The sequence below is a fragment of the Schistosoma haematobium genome, chromosome ZW (genome assembly GCF_000699445.3).
Source record: "Schistosoma haematobium chromosome ZW, whole genome shotgun sequence".
In the NCBI taxonomy this organism is placed as follows: Eukaryota; Metazoa; Platyhelminthes; class Trematoda; order Strigeidida; family Schistosomatidae; genus Schistosoma; species Schistosoma haematobium.
Genome location: NC_067195.1, coordinates 33,140,463 through 33,160,989, shown reverse-complemented (window position 1 = coordinate 33,160,989; position 20,527 = coordinate 33,140,463). Strand labels below are relative to the sequence as shown.

Genomic DNA, 20,527 nt, shown 5'->3' with positions numbered 1-20,527 from the left:
ACTGTTGAAAAGCTTAAATCAAACAATTACGATGCATCAATAGCCATCCAAATATATCTTCAAACCCCTTATCCCTGTCGTTTGGTTTGACCGGTTCGGTATACCTCGATTATAAAGGTGTTACATGTAAAGGCATTATCACACTCCAAATACCTGTGGCATCTTTACACTATATTCTGTCTGGTGGTGTCGACCCCATGGACTGACTTATTCTTTTCTGAACTTGATATATCCTAGAAAGCATACCTCAAGCTAGAGACGCAGTTGCTTCGGCTTATGTTTACATCATACTGATGTAATAAGTTGAAGACTATTTTCATACGATTTTCATTTTATTTGAATCAGAACCAGATAATTACTGGGGATTGTCTGCTACCAAGTGTTCGACCCTTAAATAACAACCACTTATAGTCCTTGTTTAATAACCGCAGATATCGATGGGTCCTATAGACCTAAATCTTGACAACAATCGGTTATTTATTTTGAAGCTAAAAAGTTCTGACAGTATATTGTGTAACCTAGCCTTCCACACTAGGATATTTTGTACCAGGCTCTCATAATCGATCTAACTCTATAGGCCAAAGATATGACCTTAAGGTGTTAGATGTGTTGGCCATGGTTACAGGTCCTCGCGTCTCTGAAAGGTCTAATGGAACCGTTGCTGTCTCTTAATATGTTGCAATAAGCACCCAACGCTACAGTTCTTCAGTTATTTTCTGTTCGAAAGTTTTAATATTTGATTTGTTAGCAGCCTGATGCAAAATTGATAAGGTTTTCATTCCAGCTGGGCTTTATATTAAGAGATGATGGCAAGTCCACCAAATACTCTACACCGTCGCCCTAAAACCAGGCATCAAATGAGTGTCCCTTCAACCACTATTTCTGTGTACCCCAGTATGTGGGATAGAATTATTACTTTTTCAAACTATTAGATGTTGATTCAAGTTAAGTGGATGGTCAGGCATACTTGGCTAACTTAGGAACAAATTTTTGGATAGTCCAGGCAAACTTTCTCAGAGCTCTCGAACTATCCTGGTTAGCCCTGCGGTTTTTGCAGCTTACGGAGTTTTGAATCAATCCTTTTTACAAATCCTAGTCATATCTAAGCATCGGTCTCTGTGAGAAATGATGACTGGTTTAACTAGGACTCAGTTATATTTCATTAGCCCTACAGACTGTAAAAAAAGAACCCAATAAAAACAAGCTCCATTATTAGGATTTTTATTCAAATATGAGTTAGAGGCTTTTGAAAAATAGTAACTGGTCATAAATGATACATAAATTTTATCCAACCAACTGTAGCGTTACTTCGAAGTCTATTGTTGGACGTATTTGCGCGGGATTGTATATCTGATCTCGTAGTTGTTAGGTTGGCGGTTAGCCAGCCTGTCTGATAGGTGTTTTATCTCCCTCTTTATATTCAGCCCTGGTCAGAAGTAATATGGATATACGTACCGGTTCTCAATAATTTAACCAGAATATTGCTGTATATATATGTCACGTCGGATATGTATGCCACATCCAAATTAATTATTCCACCCAAACCTGCAAGGGATACACCTTTTATTCCGAAGTTAAGGATTCGCCTGCGCCACTCACCTAGCAGTCATTGTGGTGCTCGCGACCAGGTTTACAATGTCGCACACAATGAGTCTCCACATTTAATTGGAAATTTTGGTGATCATGATTCATTTCATACAAACATTGAGTCTTTGGTGGGCGTTTGCTCTTTTTCAATGTTGAGAAATACTGCTCAAAAAGGTCCTCATCCCAACTCTTTTGCTAAGCTAAGCAAATCACGACAAAGACAGTTGTCTAGTTTTACTTCTGGATGTACTATTAGGAGAGCCACAAGCAAAAGAAAACAGTCATCTGCGTTTGTAGATACACTGGATCTGGAGAATCCTGATTCACTTTTGACGAAGGTTAATCTAAAAGTAAGTTTCGATGTTTTTTTAAAATAATACTCTACTGTCATACCGCACTTATATGTTGTTTGATTGTCCTCATTTCAATTTCTTCGTAGAGTTGATCGACAACTTTAGTATCAAGTCAACTGGCATATGATTCTCAGATGTTATTATATCAAGTTAGGTCGCGTGGCTGCTTGTGATGTCTTCATCCGAATCTCCCAATTTTGGGGAAAATTTGGTGAGACTATAGTTTATTGCCGAACTTTGGGCGACTCTGAAGTGACCATGTGGGTGGACACCTACTGATTAGGACTAAATGGAAGTTATAAAGCAGTTAGAATTCTCATTTTCAGTTGATGGTTAGGGTTAAAAACTAGATTTACGGTTCTCATCACTAACTGACATCAGTTATAATGCCAAAACTCAATTTAGCCAAATATATGGGTGAATTTCGCGCCAAAACTCGTGACTCGTTATCTTATATGTGGTTGGTTTGTCCATAAATTATAGTCTCTTCGAAAGTTTTATCCGTTTTGGGGATGACCATTAGACTTTAGGGGAAGCCCTGAAAAACGCCTTTTTACTGTTGTTGGTATGAGTGCTTGTGGCAGACCTAAATATTATTGAAGGAGGCCTAATGAGAATGATAGCCGGAAATGCGCCTCGCAGATATAAACTCATCCACTCAGTCTACATTTATCAGATGTTCACATAGGTGTTTGGATATATTCCACTCAGATATGCATGCGCACGCAGTACATGTGAGTCGCTATATCTCTCATTACATGCTGTGACTTCAAAGACTAAGGGAAGTTGGAGTGCCTTGTTTATCCACACTTCGTAATAATATGAAACGAAAAGCTAGGGGTAGAAATGTACCAAAACCAAGGGTATGAGCGCCAAATGGCAAATAGTTGGTACTAAGATATTCATGGTTTAGATGGAGATTAGGCATGAACTCAACTGTATCACTGACAAATTTTATAGCATACTGTGAGTTGTTTTCGATACGTAATATTGAGTGTTTCACTCAGCAGGCTTACTTATGTACAACTTTGGTAAGAATTCAGTGAACTCAGAATGATCAGTCCTTGAAATAGCTGAACAAGTGTGAATATAGTTAATAATAGTAATAAAAACCACATGGTAGTTGAAAAGTCTCTGTTTCTAAATAAATATACAACTTTAGTATTTTTCAGCTCACACTACCAAAACACTTCATTGTGTAGTGTTTAGTGCTTCTCTCGGTGAGACTATAATTTATGGATGACTTTTGAGCGATGCTAAAATGACCTTGAGAATGCCCACCTACTAACTAAGACCGTAGCCGCTACCTTGACGTGGTGGTCTGGCTTGCCTATCGTGATGACCTAATCGAGCTATATTGGCTGCAATATAGGTTCCTGTAGGTTCTACCATGTCAGTCAGGTTGATTAAATAACGGTAAGACTAGAAACAGTAACCCAAGGTCTGAGGGCGAAGTCGTACTGCTGACTGTATACGGGTGTGACAGCAGTAAGGTGTTTCCTTCGGACAACCAGCATTTGCAGCGGTGTTGTCCTCTCACAAAGAAGGAGGAGGTCAGAAAAGGTCGACCCTAAAAATATCACACCTCACCTTACCTCACAGATTTCCGTCTCCGGCGGTAAGGCCTTTTAAAGAACGGAGCTAATACGTTAGAAACTCCCTACAAAAAGGCCGTGCGTGACCGGCCTCAAGCAGTTGTCCCGTGGGCTCTGCGGTCAAGCTCTCAGGTCGTTAAGACCAACACTAATCTAACTTTCTTTTCAGGTTCCACAATAAAATACCCTCCCACGGTGTAGGCGACCAGGAAGTGACATCCCTCATACCCGTATCAGCACACGAGAGCAAGTTGGTCACAATCAAATCCTTCCTACACCTCCTAATAACTCTTATCTCCACGACTAATCCTTCTCACGTTCCTTTATCACCTCACACTGCAGTCAGTCATTCATTTGACCTCATCATATCAAAATAACGAACCAACTCGATTCACGCTTCCTGTATCTGGAAGCCCTGATTCTGCTTCCCGTGGCCTCGCTGATGTAGGTATAACATTGAGTCCTAGGGCAAAACTAGCTCTCTTAGAATGGATCCTAGTAGACAGTCGCTTGTGCGCTGTCCAACTAAACGGAACGGTAAGGACTCGGGAAGATAGGGACACTCTTCGTCGTCTCTGCATACTCTCCCATTGACTGCAGCTCAGATGAGGTAAAAGATGAGTTATGCAGAAAGCTTTTTGACTTCCAAAAAGTTAGGCTCTTTGATGTAGCAATAGTGGCTGGTGACTTTAATGCTCAAGTAGGTAAACTAAGCGAAAAGGAAAGACACCTAGGTGGATTTTATGGTGTCGTGGTTCAAAGAACAAATAATGACGATCGTCTGTTGCAGCTATTTTCAGATAACCACCTGTTTCTAGCAAACACTATATTTAAGCATAAGGAAAAGCATCTTTTGACATGGCAACCCCCGAACTCATCCCAATGTTGGACCCAACTATATCACATCGCCATCAGCCACGAATGGAGGGGCTCAATAGAAGACTGTCGCTCGTTCTGGAGCACATGCTTAGATTCAGATCATTCTTTAGTGCGAGCGCGTATTTGTCTGCGTCTTACTGGACGTAGGAAAGACGCTACAAGGAAACCTCTTAGGGTTCTACCTAATGATTGCCAAGCTAAGAATATATTTCAGAAACAACTAGAAAAAGTTAGGCAGCCATGTAAATGATGCCCACCCCAAAGCAGCTTGGGATTATATCCGAAAAGCTGTGAAAACAGCAGTGATATCTACTAGTAAGGTTAACCATATTTATTATTTATTTATCTCTTCGAAGTATTGGTACAAAGGGGCATCAGATATATATGCGCCACACAATATTAATGAGAATGTGGGGATATAAAGAATGTAAGGTGCGTATAAAAAAAATACAACACTGAACAGAAATTATTGTATGATAGTGAAATAACAATAATGCAAGGGCCAGTTCAAATAGCAAAAGTACAGTCACAGACAATTCTTCCACTTAAGGAGGTTACGTCTTTCTTTTTATGAAGGAAGTAAAATAAAGTTGCAGCAGGATCTCCATTGGCTTCTATTCTGAGCCATATCTGATAACGTCTCTAGCCACTGTGTTCCATTCTCTCAGACCCCAACCAGGGAGTCGTGAAGAACCAACAGAAGCCAGCCCTTTGCAGCTTTCTTTCATACCACAACACAATGTCATACATTGACCACCTCTTCGCTTTTCCCAACCAGTCCCAGCGTTGGCAAATAATGCACGACGTGGAATTCTCTGGGACGACATTCGTAGAACATGTCCAAGCCACCGAAGTTGATGTTTCAAGATAGTGACACCAATTGAATTATCGTCTCTGTGCGCGAACACACGATGCTGAACCTCTGCAGTACTAACATGGTGTTGCCACTGGATGTCAGAAATCTTTCGGAGACAACGATGATCAAACACAAACAGTCATCTAACATCCTCAACTCGGAGAGGCCAGGTTTCACAAGCATAGGGCAGAACTGCTCTCACCGACGCGTTGTAGATCCGACCGTTTACAGCCAGGCTGACATCACGAAGGCACCGAAGTCGGCGAAAATTGGCATAAGCCTCTCTGGCTTTCACCATACGTGCATTGATCTCATCACTCACACCACCACCAGCACTTATGCAGCTACTCAGATACACGAACTTCTCGACTACTTCTATCTGCACACTGCCCAGAGTGAGTGCAGAATCAGGGTCCTGGCAGTCTTGTAAAAGTACTTTGCACTTCGAAGGTGAGAAGCACATACCATACCTACAGACATTAATTGCTAACTGTTTAAGTGTGGATTGCATGGCTTGGGTATTATCGCGCGGTAAGACAATATCATCCGCATACTCAAGGTCGGGAATTCTTTCTTCAGGGAACAGATCCACATCGCCATTACTTACATCCATCAGAGCTGTTTCTAGAACGTCGTCGATAGCAAACTTGTAGAGGAATGGTGAGATTGGGCAACCCTGTCTAACCCCACTGCTTGGATGGAACAATGGAGAAAGGTGGTTGTATGCGCTCACTCTACCTGAGGTGTTTGGATATAGGGCTTTTAAGATGTTAATAAACTTCTCAGGCATACTCTTTTTCAATAGACAATCCAAGAGAACAGTCCCGTCCAACGAATCGGAGGCGGCCCTGATGTCAAGAAACACTACGATTGCTCCTGGAACTACTCTACCCATCGTGCAAGACGTCGTTTGATGTTAGTGATTAACATCCCTTCATCCTCATAAATTGTTTCGCTCACACCAGACTTCTTGCTGCCAGTGTCTTGGATGAGTTGAAAGAGCTCCCGGCAGTTACCAGATGCAGCTGTTGCTTCAAACTCATTGGAACGCTCCGACCACCAGACTTCTCGGTCCTGACACAAGCTTTTCCCAATTTCATTACGTAACAGTCGTCGTTTGTAGTCAAACTCACGGTCACCCAGAGTAGACCGACGGGCTTCAGTGAATTGTAAGGAGTCAGGAGAAACCCAGTGCTTACAAGCGGGACGTTGCGCGAAGCCACAAGCGACTTTACTCGCCATTTTCATGGCGTCATGCAATTGCAGCCAATGTTCATCTATACGTTTTGGTGGATTGCTAGCTAGCCTAGAAGGTAGCTCGGTTTGACATTTAGTTGCAACCAATTTGCTGACATCGATCCGTTTAGGACGATGAATTTGTTGACCACTGAAAAGTAAGATAAGATTAGCGCAAACAAGTGCATGACCAGAGTCCTGATAGGTAAGGAGCCTGTAAAAGACTCAATGCTTCTGAGCAGGACGCTTCACGAAACCAAAAGTGACTTTGCTCTCCATTTTCATAGTGTCATGCAGAGCGGTCATTTCTTATCCATACTTTTCAGTGGGCTAATACCTAGCCTTGAATCATGTTTGGTTTGATATTTAGTTGCAACAGAAGCTGTAACTAGTTTAGTGATAACGATCCGTTTAGGACAATGAATTTGTCGGCCACTGAAACGCAAGGTAACACTCCAAAAGGAGTGGCAGTCTTGTACCTTGGGATTTATTCTGTTTTCATTTTCGAGGTATTTATATTTCCTAAATATCTCGAGCGAATGGTGAATAATCCGTGCTGAACGTGTTCCCCAATCATTTAATGGTAACAAATTCGGTTTTACCCGTATAACTAAATAAGTCTTTGAGACAGTAACTTCCATCTTTCAGTTGTGTAAATCTGTAGATCGTGGTGGCTAATCTTCATTGTTTATCCTGTCGAGGTCTGTTATTCTGAATTTAGCTAATACAACCAGGCAATGTTAGACTTTTTAGTTAATTTACCAGCGTACTTAGGAATTATACTTAGGGTTTCCTAATGCCCATCTCATAGCCCCAGAAAATCTTAATTTTTTATTTGTGGTCCCATTACTAACAATAAATTCATATAAACAAGACTCTAAAATTGTATTTATCTTCAGTACCAGCAACAATAAATAAATAATATATTCTGGAAAGAATTACATAATGCATGGTGGCTTGCAGTAATGATGCAGATAGCGACATTTAAACAAGGACAGGTACAAGATTTTAGATTGTTTGACGTGTTACAATTCAAAAATTGTTTGGCGAGTACATTTTTTTCACATGAATTACAACAATGTAAGGCATCACTTGGAAACCACTAATTCCGTGTAAGGGACATCCTGTCAATGTGTGAATGGTGTATCCAAGGTCATTAATCACAAAACTAGTGAAAAGAAAGCGGAAGTAGAACAGTACAACAGCAACCAGTCAGTCATCTACAACGTAGGACCAGGCACATATGTGCATCAGTCCAAGTAGCTGTACCTCATTAGCACAACAAAATGAACAATAAATTCATAAAGTAGCCTCTTCAGTGGTAATAATGTATAAAAAAGACTGTGTATGAAGATATGACAAAGGGAGAAAGAATGTGTTCGTGGAAAGAAAAGTATAAGGTAATTTTAATCTCATCGTTTAAGGCAGACAAAGAGTGTATACACCTACGCCATTATGATCGATCCTGAGCTATTTCACCCGGTGTCCAACCATTGGTTATGATAGTCTCGCGGACCCCAACAAAGTAGTCTGCGTCTACCAACATGGTTCAGACTAAAAGTTAGTGACTTCAAGCACTGATGCCACGTTTTGGTTTAGCCGCCCCCAACTTTCTTCCAACCATCCCTAACACTAGTCAGCATTGCACATCGTGGTAGTCGGTGGTTGGGCATGTGTAATACATGACCCAACCATCCCAGTCGATGAAGATTCACAACCTCATCAACTGATTTGCCACCACCCCCTAATACCCTGCTCCAACCTCACTACTACATACCTGGTGATCCCAGCAGATATGGGCTATATTTCTAAGACATCTGTGATCGAATACTGTTAACTTGCGGGTATCGTCTAACCTTAATGACCACCTTTCCCAGCCGTAAAGTAAACACAGCGAACTACTACGCAGTATATTCGTCCTTTAATTGACAGACAGATATCTCGCCTTCGCCATAGGTGACGTAAGTTGGCGAAAGCCAAACGAGCTTTCTGAATCCGTGCTGAGATTTCGTCAGACACCAACCCATTAGGGCTGATCAGACTTCCAAGATAAGTGAAGTTATCGACACGTTAGACTGCTTCACTCCCTATCTTTAGTTCAGGCGTTGACGCAGGCCAGTCCTAAAGCACTAATTTGCATTTAGAGGGAGAGAAGCGCATCCCAAACATTCTGGTATTGTTGCTCAGTGCTACCAGAAGACTCTGCATTTTATCAGCGTCTTCACCAAACAGGACTATATCATCTGTATATTCTAAATCGATAAGTGAACGTGCTGGTAAGAGATCAATTCCCGAAAATTCAGACGACGAGAACGTTATTTCCAGTAGTAGGGCAATGATGAAATTGAACTGAAATGGCGAGTGGACAGCTTTGCTGGACACCTTGAAATTACAAAATCAAATGACAGTTCACCACAAGCTCTGACTGTAATGATAATGTTCGAATAAAGAGCCTTCACAAGGTTTATGTACTTCTGAGGTACACCTTGCAATAACAGATACTGCCACAGAACCTCTCAGTCTGCAAAGTGCTGCTTCTAAGTCAAGAAAGACTATCATTGTCGGACGCCGATAAGCATGCCTGTGTTCTAGAACCGAACGAATGATGACTATGTGGTGAATGCAGCTACGATCAGGTCCAAAGCTAGCCTGGCTTTGTCGTGTTTGCAGTTCACCAGTCTTTGTTAGGCGCCCGATAATTATTGAGGCTAGCATTTTAGATGCTATATTGTTCAAGCTAATTCTTCTATGGTTATCATAGGATGATTTCGATCCTTATATATTGAGACGATCAGTGATTGCAAACACTCAGATGGGATTATGTCCAGTTCCCAGGTTTCAGTTAAAATATTAGTCAACGTAATCGCTAATGAGAGCCCCCAAATGCCCTGGTATGGCCAAGAGTGGGGTGGGCCCTCCCTCCTCGAAATGCTCTCACACGGTCACGCGTATACAGCCTCTGCCAGAGAAGTCCTACTCACTGCATTCTCGTGGTGGAGGTGTTGTTTACGAAAATGAGAGGACGAAAAGCGAATGTCCGGCACCTTAACCGGATTTCAAACCAATGGTGTACATGGGCTCCAGTATCCTGAAGGAACAAATGGCGTATGAACAAATCGTTGGTCACCGGCTACCATGGGACTGCATCTCCTCACGATGCTCCACTGCCTTATGGGTTAGACTTTTAGGTCAAAGGCTCGGGATGTGGCCCCCTAAGAAAACCACCTGCTTCGATCTGGGCACTCGCTCAGTATCACAGCCCACACACACAAATATGGTGTGGCGCATATATATTTGGTGCTCTCTTGTACCAATATTTATGTGTTCAAATAAATAAATTAATAAGTGAGATGTGGCAACTTGGACCGTTGCATATATGTGCCTAGTCCTACGTTGTAGCTGACTGACTGACATCTGGACCGCCTGCTCTTAGTCGTTTCAGATTAACTATAGTTTTTTAAACTTCAATTAGAGTCGGTGGACCTATTTCAATGTTCTATTCAGGCTGTTCGGAAATGGTGGGTAGCTATAGAGTAAGTGAAGGCCAGCTGAAATCCTTCTTAAAGTGTTCCGCCCATCGTTCTAACTGAGAGCAGATAAGAGTGTCGTCTTTTTCCGAGATTGTCTCACACTTGACTTTCCGATTCCCGTCCCTTAGTCTGAAGAGCTGTCTTGTGTTACCTACAGCTGCTACCTTTTTCATCTCTTTTACTTTCGTTGCCCACCACTGCTCATGATCGTTCCTTAGACTTTTGGTTAGCCTGTGTCTGATTTGTCTCCGCTCTCTATCGTGTTCGTAGCTTGATGAGTAAGTTTACGTGAGTCTATCAGTGCAATAGATGTCGCAGAAATCCACTGGTTTTTCGTGACCCTTCAAATCACTAATAGATGTCTCTACTGTTTTCACAGCTGTCTGTATCTTTCCAAGCAACATCTGTGTTAGCCTCGTTTTCAAAATTGTCCCTGGGGTTCACCTTTGCTTTCTCATGGCTGAGCTCAACTCTAGTGGGTCTTCTTAATTTCGCAAGCAAATGCGTGCTCGTTTTAGAGCATGATCAGAGTCTAAACATGTATTCCATAACGAGAGGCAGTCTTCTACCGAGCCTCTTCAACGATAACTGTTGGCACCATGGTCGATTTGAGTCCATCGTTGGTTTGGTGCAAGGGGTCGCTGTGTTAAACGATGTCTCTCCTTGTGCTTAGAATTAGTGTCTGCTAAAAATAAGCGATTGTCTGAGCGCATTTTCAGCAGACGGTCACCATTATTTGTTCGCTGAAACAGAATATCAAAATACCCACCTAAGTGTCTTTCTGTTTGGTTTAAGCTACCTACTTGGGCAACAAAGTCACCTGCTACGAGTACTATTGTAGTGGCTTTGCTTCTTTGATCAGTCATCTTTTGTAACCATTATTATATCAATCTCAAAGGTGTTTGAAATCAGAAAGCAATAAGAAGCGGCAACTACAGTTTATTAGCGGATAGCACAGACAACAGTTATGAGCACATCAAGCGAATTCGAAACAGAGAAGTGAACGTGTGTGTACGAGCAAATACAGAGGCAAATATATAGTCAAATCGCATAAGGGCACAGAAAGACTAATAGCAGGATTCGCGTACATATATACATGAGGAAGACAATGAATCATCAGGCGGTATTTATGCTATCAAAATTTTAGCTAGAGTCTGTCATGTGATCAAGCTTACATGTTTATGCAGACATGGTAGGATTACAATGGTACAAATAATTATGCGCATTGTTACTATACGGATAACGTCTGTTAAGGTAAGCTAATAAAAGGGTTTAACCAAAACGTAACCATAATCAAAATTGATTGTAGGAGAGTTGCTATACTATGTCTGAGTGTTCAGCTTTCTGAAGAAGTTCAGTAAGCTGTCTGTAAAATTCATTTTTCACTTCATCCAGTCTACAGTCAGTGGGAGCGTAGGCAGAAATGACGAAAAGTCGTGTGTGCCTATCCTTCCGAGTTCTTACGGAGCCATTTAACCGAATAGCACATGGACGACTGTTAACAAGGATCCACTTTAAAAGTGCTGATTCTGCCCTCGTACTTAGTGCTATACCTACACCTACCAGTCCACGAGAATTTGCCGTCGGGTCTTCACGGGAATCCGTGGGTAAGGCGTGGTGTGTATTTTTAGGGTCGGCGGTTTTTAACCCCACCCTTCCTTTGTGGGAAGACAGCATCGCTGTTATGCTGATTGTCTGAGGAAGACATACTACTGCCGTCACATCTCTGCACAGTCAGCAGTACGACTTCGCCCTTGGACCTTGAGTTTGCTCCTTTTAGTCGTACTAGGTGAACTCAGTCACAATAATGATCAAACATTTGAAGTTCCTATAATGTCACTGGTGAAATAGAATTTGTTTAAGGATTCCACTGCATGAGATCGTGCTCTGATATAGTTTCTTTCTGCCCCTAGTGTAGAGTTTCATATCTTTGTTATATGTCATGGTTTTTAATTTGATAATGTTAACCATTCATTTGTCACTGCAAAATATTCGTGTATATATAATCAAAATCCCATCTCACAAAATAAACTTCCAATCTGGAAGTATTGCCGTGGAATAGTGAACCATTTTACCATTTGTCTTATTTTATCAAAAGTTTAAAAAAAAGTAAAAGGTCAATTTTGTATGTCTTCAGTCTTCTTTATTTCTCTACTAACCCATTTTGCTCTTTTTCAGTTGCTCATTAATAGGGAGACATTTTATTCTCTACCTTTGGATGTCCAGCAGATGCTGTCTCAACTTTTACCACTGTTTGATCATTGCAGAGAGATGTCTCTTAATAATTCTGTTTTAATTGATGAAAATGATTATAGTCCATCACTTTCTTTATCTTCTGGGATTGAATCATCTGAGCAGTCAAATACTGTATGGTTACATCCTACTGCCCTCAACAACGAATTTTTTACAAAAGCCCTCCAAGACTTTTCTGATCGCCAAGCTAAAGGTGAATTCACCCCACGTATCCGTAACCGAGCTGGTCTACGAGCCCATGTAGGCAACCGGTATAGATACACTTCTTCCAGTGATATGCTCCAATCAAATACAAACAATAATAAAAAAAAGACATTTGTTCATGAAATACGTACTAAGAAATCGGTAAGTACTGTTTCTATCAAGATCCAATTTATCAAAATCGATAAATATGATCCTGCCAACTTATCAGAATTATAGCTATTTGTTACTTGATTTTAGGGATACGTAGATTTTATGGTAAATACACTTTAAAGATGGTAGTGTTTAAATAGTTGAAAAACATGAACTTCTTAGATTACTTTTCATATTTGTTAAAATTGAATGATTCACATAAACTTTCCGGAGATATTGAGCTTGAATCAGAACAACAGACACGTTAATTGTCAGTTGGAACTCCAAGTTACAAGTACAAAGAACGTTTTTTTCCAGAGGACTGAACAACGAAGTAAAATTATTGCTATGGTTATGTGATATTCTGACGATGTTTTCTAAGCAAAGTAATGAGTTTTAGGGACTAAGTTAGTTTCATTTTCTAAATCATGAGTATTTCCATACACTGGATATCTCTTTGCTTATTGGTGTTCTTTCTTCCGCCTCCTGTCACGTAAACCTGTGCATTCTAAATGAGCATCATTAAATCATTCCACCACCTATTGGGAGGTTATTTTTGTTTCAGTACTATCAGTCCCTGTATGGTGCGTCGTCAGTTTTCCCGTTTTATAAATGTCTTCGTAATAATAACTGGTTTCACAAAAGCAATTAAAACTATCGATTTAGACCTGTAAAGTTAATTCTCGATGTGGCATATCCTACTTGTTTTTATGTTTTTTTTCTTCACTAGACGTTTATCTTATGGTAAAATTAATTTACGTCCCCATATTGCTTAACTCTGCTACGTTAATTGATCAGACAAACCTTTTGAATGAGTTAATTTATCAGGTTTGGATCTCTAACAGAGTGTATTTTGACCATCATATCAAACATCTGATTCTGTATTTTGTTTAAAATTTAAGAACTTGGCACAACAGAAGCTAATATTGAGAAAAAATGATAATTTATTGAAGGTATTAACAAATTTTAGGTTAATCGGAATTGTGATCAAACAAGCGCTCTTTATATGAAAAGCGACAGAAGTATGTAGTTGGATTTTCAGTAGTCTCAACCATAAACTATGTTTAAAAATGCTATTATCTCTATGCAGTTCACTGGCTTAAGGCATCATCAAACATGGCTCAGAATATAAGCTTTCTTTTAGGTAAGAGAAACTCGCTTGACTGGAAGAAGTCTTTCTTGATCATGTTAAAAAGGAAACGAATATATAATTCAGGGAAGAATTATAAGTAAGTCTTCATTTACAGTCTTGTTTTCTTCTTTGCGTCGGCATAGCGACCGTGTTCCGTTGCAGTAAGCAGCAGGTAGCAGTTATCCCGCAGTCATACCAACACAGCCTTACTGGTAGCTGTAGCAGTAATCGGCGTTTAGTTCGAGTCGCAACAGTGACATCTCAATCTTCTCCCAAGTCTTTACAAATGTTATTTTTATCAGCTGGATCTTATATGCCATTCTTAGTTGCATCTTTCTCCTCATCCTTCCCAAAATGAGGCTGGTTGTGTATATGGTTTACCTATAAGGAGGTTATACGTGCTTCATTCCTCCCAATTAAAGTTACTTTACATAGACAACGGCTAATCTGACTGCTTAATCTATATGCAATCACAAGTAACAGTCATCATTTTCAATGACGTCTTACTGGTCCTGGCAATACAACACTACTTTCGTTTGTTTGTTCCAAACTGGTCAAAAGCAAAATTAGAGGGAAGTAGCTTAGCCAATCAACCTTGCCTGACCCCAGTACAGAGGTGACAAAAAACGGTAGTCCCTTTAATATTAAGATTTTTTGCAACCGAAGGTCCAGGTAAGTCTGGTACGATAATCTTTTATCAAAATACGGTAATAGCTAAAACAAAGGTTTCGAGTTGCTGTCACTCAAACACCGTTTGGAATATTCTGTCTCAAAGTGAATACTGATCTTGTCACGTTTTCCCCTAACTAATTATCTACTAAATTCCTTTTGGATTGAAAAATATGTACTATTGTGTCTCTTGTTTAGTACTTCGAATTTGTGAGCCACATAGTTTTGCTCATTTGTATAACTGGTAACCACTTTTTTGTTTTCTTAAAGTCTGGTCAAACAAATTCACGTCGTTCATCCCGATCGAAACCAAAGAATTTCAATTGCAGCGCACCCAACAACGATTTTCATCATCCATCACTTTTTACCAACTCACCACCAGTAGATACCTCTCTTATTTCTTCAACACTTTCTGTTTCTGGTTCATCTGTTAAGAATTCTCAAAGCAAAAGAAATCGAAGCACAAGACCTTCATATTTGCAGAGTGATGGTAACAATGAATCTATGGTAGTCTGCTCCCCTTCAACAATACAACTAAGAGAAAGATTGAAAGAGAAGTCAGAATGTTCTATGGAATCCAACGACATTGAGTTTGAAGGTAGTATTGAGAATAAAACCTCGGATTTGTCAGAACTCTGCACTTTTCCTCTGGATGATACTTTAAATAACAGTATACCCAGCTCGGGCAAATCATTTTATCCAGCTGATCTGGAAAACAGTGAATTCACAGATTCTGTTTGTTGTTTATCAGATAGAAATCGTGATGATCGTTCTCTTTCATTAAGTCCTGCCTACAACGGGCCATTAGTTTCACCTTCATCTGTAGGGGATTCAAATAAAGGTTTAAAACTTTGTGATAAGACCCTTAAGTCGGAAGACCTTAAGTTAACAGATTCTCCAAACACGAAGCCAGTGAGTCCTAGTATTTGTCGATAATTCTTATGGCACTTACTATTATAAATTTTTTAAACTGAGCAAGTTTTTGATTCAGAACGACATGAGATTTTATTTAAATTGAACTACCGAACATTTGTCTTGAGTAGCTTAGTAAGGTATCACTTTGATATACACAATCTTTCTGTTTGTTTTTTACTTAATAAATAGGAGCTTAGCACCATAAGACATATAGGTCAGATTGTAGGTTCTATCGTTAGATTAGTTTGTGATCTACAAAGCGTTATAACTTGTGACCCTTGTTCTCTGTTAATATATCACGCGATGTGATCGTCAATTCAAGTCACTGACTTATTGACAGGACCAATGGCACATAAACCAGTACGAGCAGTCTAGATTTCTTATTGATCCTTGAGATAGTAGCTTCTCGTCTAATCCAGCCGATTCAGTCCAGAAGGCAAATATCAGTCTCCGTTATATCGAATCATATCTTTCAAACATACAAGCAAAATCAGACATCACACCATAAAACAGAAGATAACATTTGTACAAGATCAATAAAAAAAATGGATATGATTGTGAGAAACTGTGACTAATAGGTTGAGAATAACTTGAGAAGAGTAAGTCATATAACAGTACCAAATAGGTCAAATAAAAGCTTATAATAAGAGGATTATAAATCTACATGGTTTGGTTTCTTAGCAGTTATATAATAGGAATATGTGTATAGTATTAGTCCATAAATAGTCCTCAGAAGTTACCTATAATTTAATCTTCACTAGGATATAACACATAGGTGTTCCTCTCAAATTGTTTCACGTCTGTAATAATTTGACTAAGTGTAAAATGTTACTTATCATTTGTAGCTCAATAATATATGTGATTATGAACTTGCAACGTTTGCGGTTATCTATTCACGGTCTATGCTTATCAAGCTACCGTTTGTGGAAATTAAATGTAGATGTCAATAAGTTAATGTGACCAAATTTAGCTATTTCAATCAGTAAAAGCTAATTATTCCGCTGACTATCTGATATCAGCATTCTTTGTGGCATGTTTACATAATTTGTGTACAAGACTTTGAGAAGTGAACGAAAATTGACTTAAAACATAGATCATATCTTTTGCTATTGGTTTTGGTTCACAATCACACGTGATAAAACGCGTAACTATGCTGAACACTATAATTAGCAAGTGAATATTTAGTTTAACCTATCTGTCACATTAATAGATAAGTAGACAGTTGTATTTATACTGGGTTTTAAAAGTTTTTAAGCCTGTTTACTCTATCCATCGTTGCCCAAGTACAGTAAGCCGTTAATTTGATCACTATTGTTATTGATACAGACTATCCTTGCTATATCATTTTAGTTGTCAGTGGTCTAGCTCATGAACTGAGTATACCAAGATTTTCATTCAAGTAATAAGGGACTTTTAGATTCTGTGCTTTTTGGTTCAATAGAAGTTGAAGCCTACGCTTGAAGAAATGGTTTAAGAATAATCTCAAAATACATAACTTAATTCAAACGCAGCGAATGTTTAAAAATACTCAGTTAGCTGGCATCCGTTACCATAACTTGGAGGTAAATGTAATCACAACTTGGTTGTATTTTTCACATTATCAATAAATCATAGAAATTACCACTTTCACAGCCCCTAATCATATAGCTAAAAGACCAAACGTGCGGTATTAACTGCTCTAATATTGTAATCCACAGCTCACGTGATTAAACAAGTAAAATACCAGACTATATCGTACCACAATTTATGAATCATAATAGGTACGTAACTAAAACATGTTTACTACTAAATCAAATAAACCATTGATAGTTAACTGACTTTTTTTGATCAGTAAAAGTTATAAGAGGGACTACATAAAACTACCATTGAATAACTCTGACAAATACGACTTAAATCTATACATACGTACATACTAACTCACCAAAGAGTAACTGTGCAAGTTTCATGTTTCCTTACTTTCCATGTTTTCATAACAAATATAAAATAATCATTCATAAGATAAGTGTATGCATATATATTTTCCTGTCGATTCGAACTATCTTTTTCTCAATTAATAAAATGTTTATTTATAGACTCATGCACGGCGACTTTCACTGGATTCAAAGCTAGTGAATCCCTCTCCTAACAGACAAAATAGCACCAGTAATTCTTCACGTTCTGCGCGACCATCACGTTCTTCTAATTCCAATAGTTCTTGTGGGTCACCGTCTATGCCTCCACCTCGACAAACAAAGACGTTGGCTGCCATGAGAGAGAAGCTGCGGGCAAAACGTATGTTAAAGGAATCTGAACGCAGTATAGTAGGTCAGCGTTTTTATGGTCTGCCGGGCAGTATGACTCCACATCCTTCGAGTGGTTCAAGTGGGTACTTCCAGAATCGCAATTACTCCACCCCTGTCAATTTTACCCCTTTGGGCGAAACCGAAAATAAGCAGTCACCGTCTATGTCTTCGCCTCCACTCAGAACTCCTATCTCTCCATCAGCAAATGATGGAAGTGTTCATTCTGTTAACGTGTCATCTTTGCAAAGTGAAAATCAAGAGATAACTAGACCTAATTTGGCATCTGAAAGCCCTTGTTCCCCACTTTCTGCTCCTAGTATTAATGTCATGTCTCCACTACCTTCTGTAAACAACGCCTCTTCCGAAAACATTACTACTACTACTAACAACAACCTCGATAACTACACTTACTGCTCTAATAGTTTCGCTCAGTCGTATCCATCTTCTCCTCATCTGTCAAACTCGAATGCTAGCATTGTTCTACAACATTCAGTTTTTTCACAGTTGCCTAGTCCTATGCATCCCACTAAAACACATCGCTTCGAACAGAGTGTTTCCGCACCACCTACTCCCTCTAATGTTCAGTCAGGGCAGAATTTTACAAACTACCTACATCAACCGGGGCATTCTTTTTCATCTATAGGACCATGTTCCAGCTCTTCCGCTCCTTTACACACGTCTCAAGTAAGTCCAACTGCGTCTTTTGGTTCATACCCATCTCCAGTGTTTGGCGGTAAGTCCTCAGTACCTTCCAGTGTTCGAGCTAGCACTTCTGATTCATACTCTTCACAAATTGTAACTCAACCAGTTTCAGGTAGTAGCTGTCCTACGAGTAGCATAAGTTCTGTAGTCTCAGAAGCTATAGTACCGTCAAAGTCATTTTGTCAAGCTCTCCCTATTCTTATGGAACCTACAACTTGCCCAGTTCAAGCAACAGTAAAATCTATTCCATCCTTGGACACCATTTCTATCAGCCCTTTGACATCTGTTTCTAGTGTTACCAAACTACTTACTTCTAATTCACACCAAAGTCGCTCTTCCACAACAACCCGCGCATTCTTTGTTGATGGCGATAATTTATCTGAAGCCGTCGCGTTCCTCCAGAGTTTAAATCCAAAAGCTACAATTACTCAACAACAGTTTTTGCTCATCCCTGGTGCAAATAAATCTCAAATGATTTTGTGCAGAGCACCTGTAACCTGTTCATCCGAAATTATATCTCCTGTTGCAACGCAAACTTCAGTTTCTGTATCACGTGCTAATTTAACTTCTTGGTCCAAAAACGTGTCTCATATAACAACTTCAAGTACAACAAGTGTGGGGAACACACATATTACTGTTCCTACGTCTGTTGTTCCGAACGATGTTTCACTACCGACAAACGTTACTGAGAGGAGCTCCACGTCATGTAGTACACCATTTTTTGAACCCTACCGATCCAACAACTTCTACGCAACCCAGTGCAGTAGTGACAGTTCATTTCCAAAATTAATGAAAACTTCAGAATTACAAATTCCTCGTTCTCTAGTTTATTCCAAATCAATTAATGTTCCTTCATCAAATGGGTCATCATTTCCTCTCAATATTCTAATTTCTCATCCTAAAGCATTGGAAGCCAGCAGTGAGCGTACGTCCCTACTTCAAGTTGTAAAATCAGTTTCCTCTCCTTCCAAGGTAGCTATTCCATCGTCTGCTAATTCTGTTTCATGCTCATCTCGCACATCTGTTCCTACTGTTCTTAATTACAAGCAACCTGTGTCCCATTCACAGCTTAATGTATCGTTGTTAACCCCTGGACCTTCCGTAATCAATAATGAAGTCCCTATACTTTTTGTCCAGGATCGTAACCAACATCCTATAAGATCCCAGACTCCAACTCGACCTGTCAACTGGGTTCAGCGCAGTTCATTCGATCAGCATACGGATCTTACCGATCGATCAACCATCAGTTTACCCATTTTGTCTACCGCAACCGTGATAACAACTCATGCAAACAACACCGGTGAATTTCGTTGTTTTTCCCATCCAGTAGCTCGATCTGGACCGTCCATGCAACTTTCTAACAATGGCTCTGTCTCCAGCCACTTTGGTTTCCAACCAATTCAATCTGTGCAACCGTCTAACCCTACAGGAAAATCTTTGGATTGTACTCCATTCTTATCCGGTCCAACTGCAACTATTATGTCTCCATGCCTACCTGCTGTCATACTTTCACATCCTATAACAATTCAGTCAACTAGTAATATCACTCCCTCCCAACAGAACATTTTTAACCGATCTCTGCCCTAAGCAGGGTACTAAAGGATTTAATTGATTTTTCTGAATAATTATTTACCAGTTACTTAGTTGGTCGCTTATCAAATGGGAATATTTGGATAGTATATGTTTTGGATACATTAGGAAGCAGTTCAGTCATTTTGCAGAACTCAAACATGGATTTTATGTTTTTTTCTAGAGCTCGTTAGTTCTCGTTTATTATTGAGTTCCTACAAATAATAGCATCATCAAAATTTAGTTATGGTGTATCACTTTTGCGTTACTTTCTTTCAATTACATTGGGATGCATTCTTTTCCGTTTTAATTTAAAACCAGTTTATCCCCATCAATTGCTAGGTTACAATTGTTATTTCAGCATACTGCCTTCTTAATCTCACTTTCTGAAGCAAAACTAGTCCCTTTTTTCCTTTATACATAAATATATATGTATGTCCTCAAACTTGTTTGCGTATGGACGTAGGGCATGGCATATTATGTTTCTTTTTTCCTTACTGTTACCTACGTTTTATAGGTCCTTTGTATCTCCCTCTTTTTACAACCAGTTTCACAAATGTGAATTTCGCTGTTTTTAGCAGTCCATTATTTTTAAAACATTGGGTCAATTTCCTTACACTGCAATGTTTAAAATAT

General features: G+C 39.5%; 1 protein-coding gene across 1 annotated transcript; it reads left to right on the top strand.

The window, feature by feature from the left end:
* Positions 1–1,344: 1,344 nt before the first annotated feature.
* Positions 1,345–19,909, top strand: ASXL2 (putative Polycomb group protein asxl2; the record flags this gene model as incomplete). Its single annotated transcript, XM_012945763.3, has 4 exons — positions 1,345–1,937; positions 12,215–12,634; positions 14,694–15,335; positions 17,411–19,909. The coding sequence occupies exons 1-4, from the start codon at positions 1,509–1,511 to the stop codon at positions 19,907–19,909; spliced, it is 3,990 nt and encodes a 1,329-aa protein (XP_012801217.1). The 5' UTR covers positions 1,345–1,508.
* Positions 19,910–20,527: the final 618 nt, after the last annotated feature.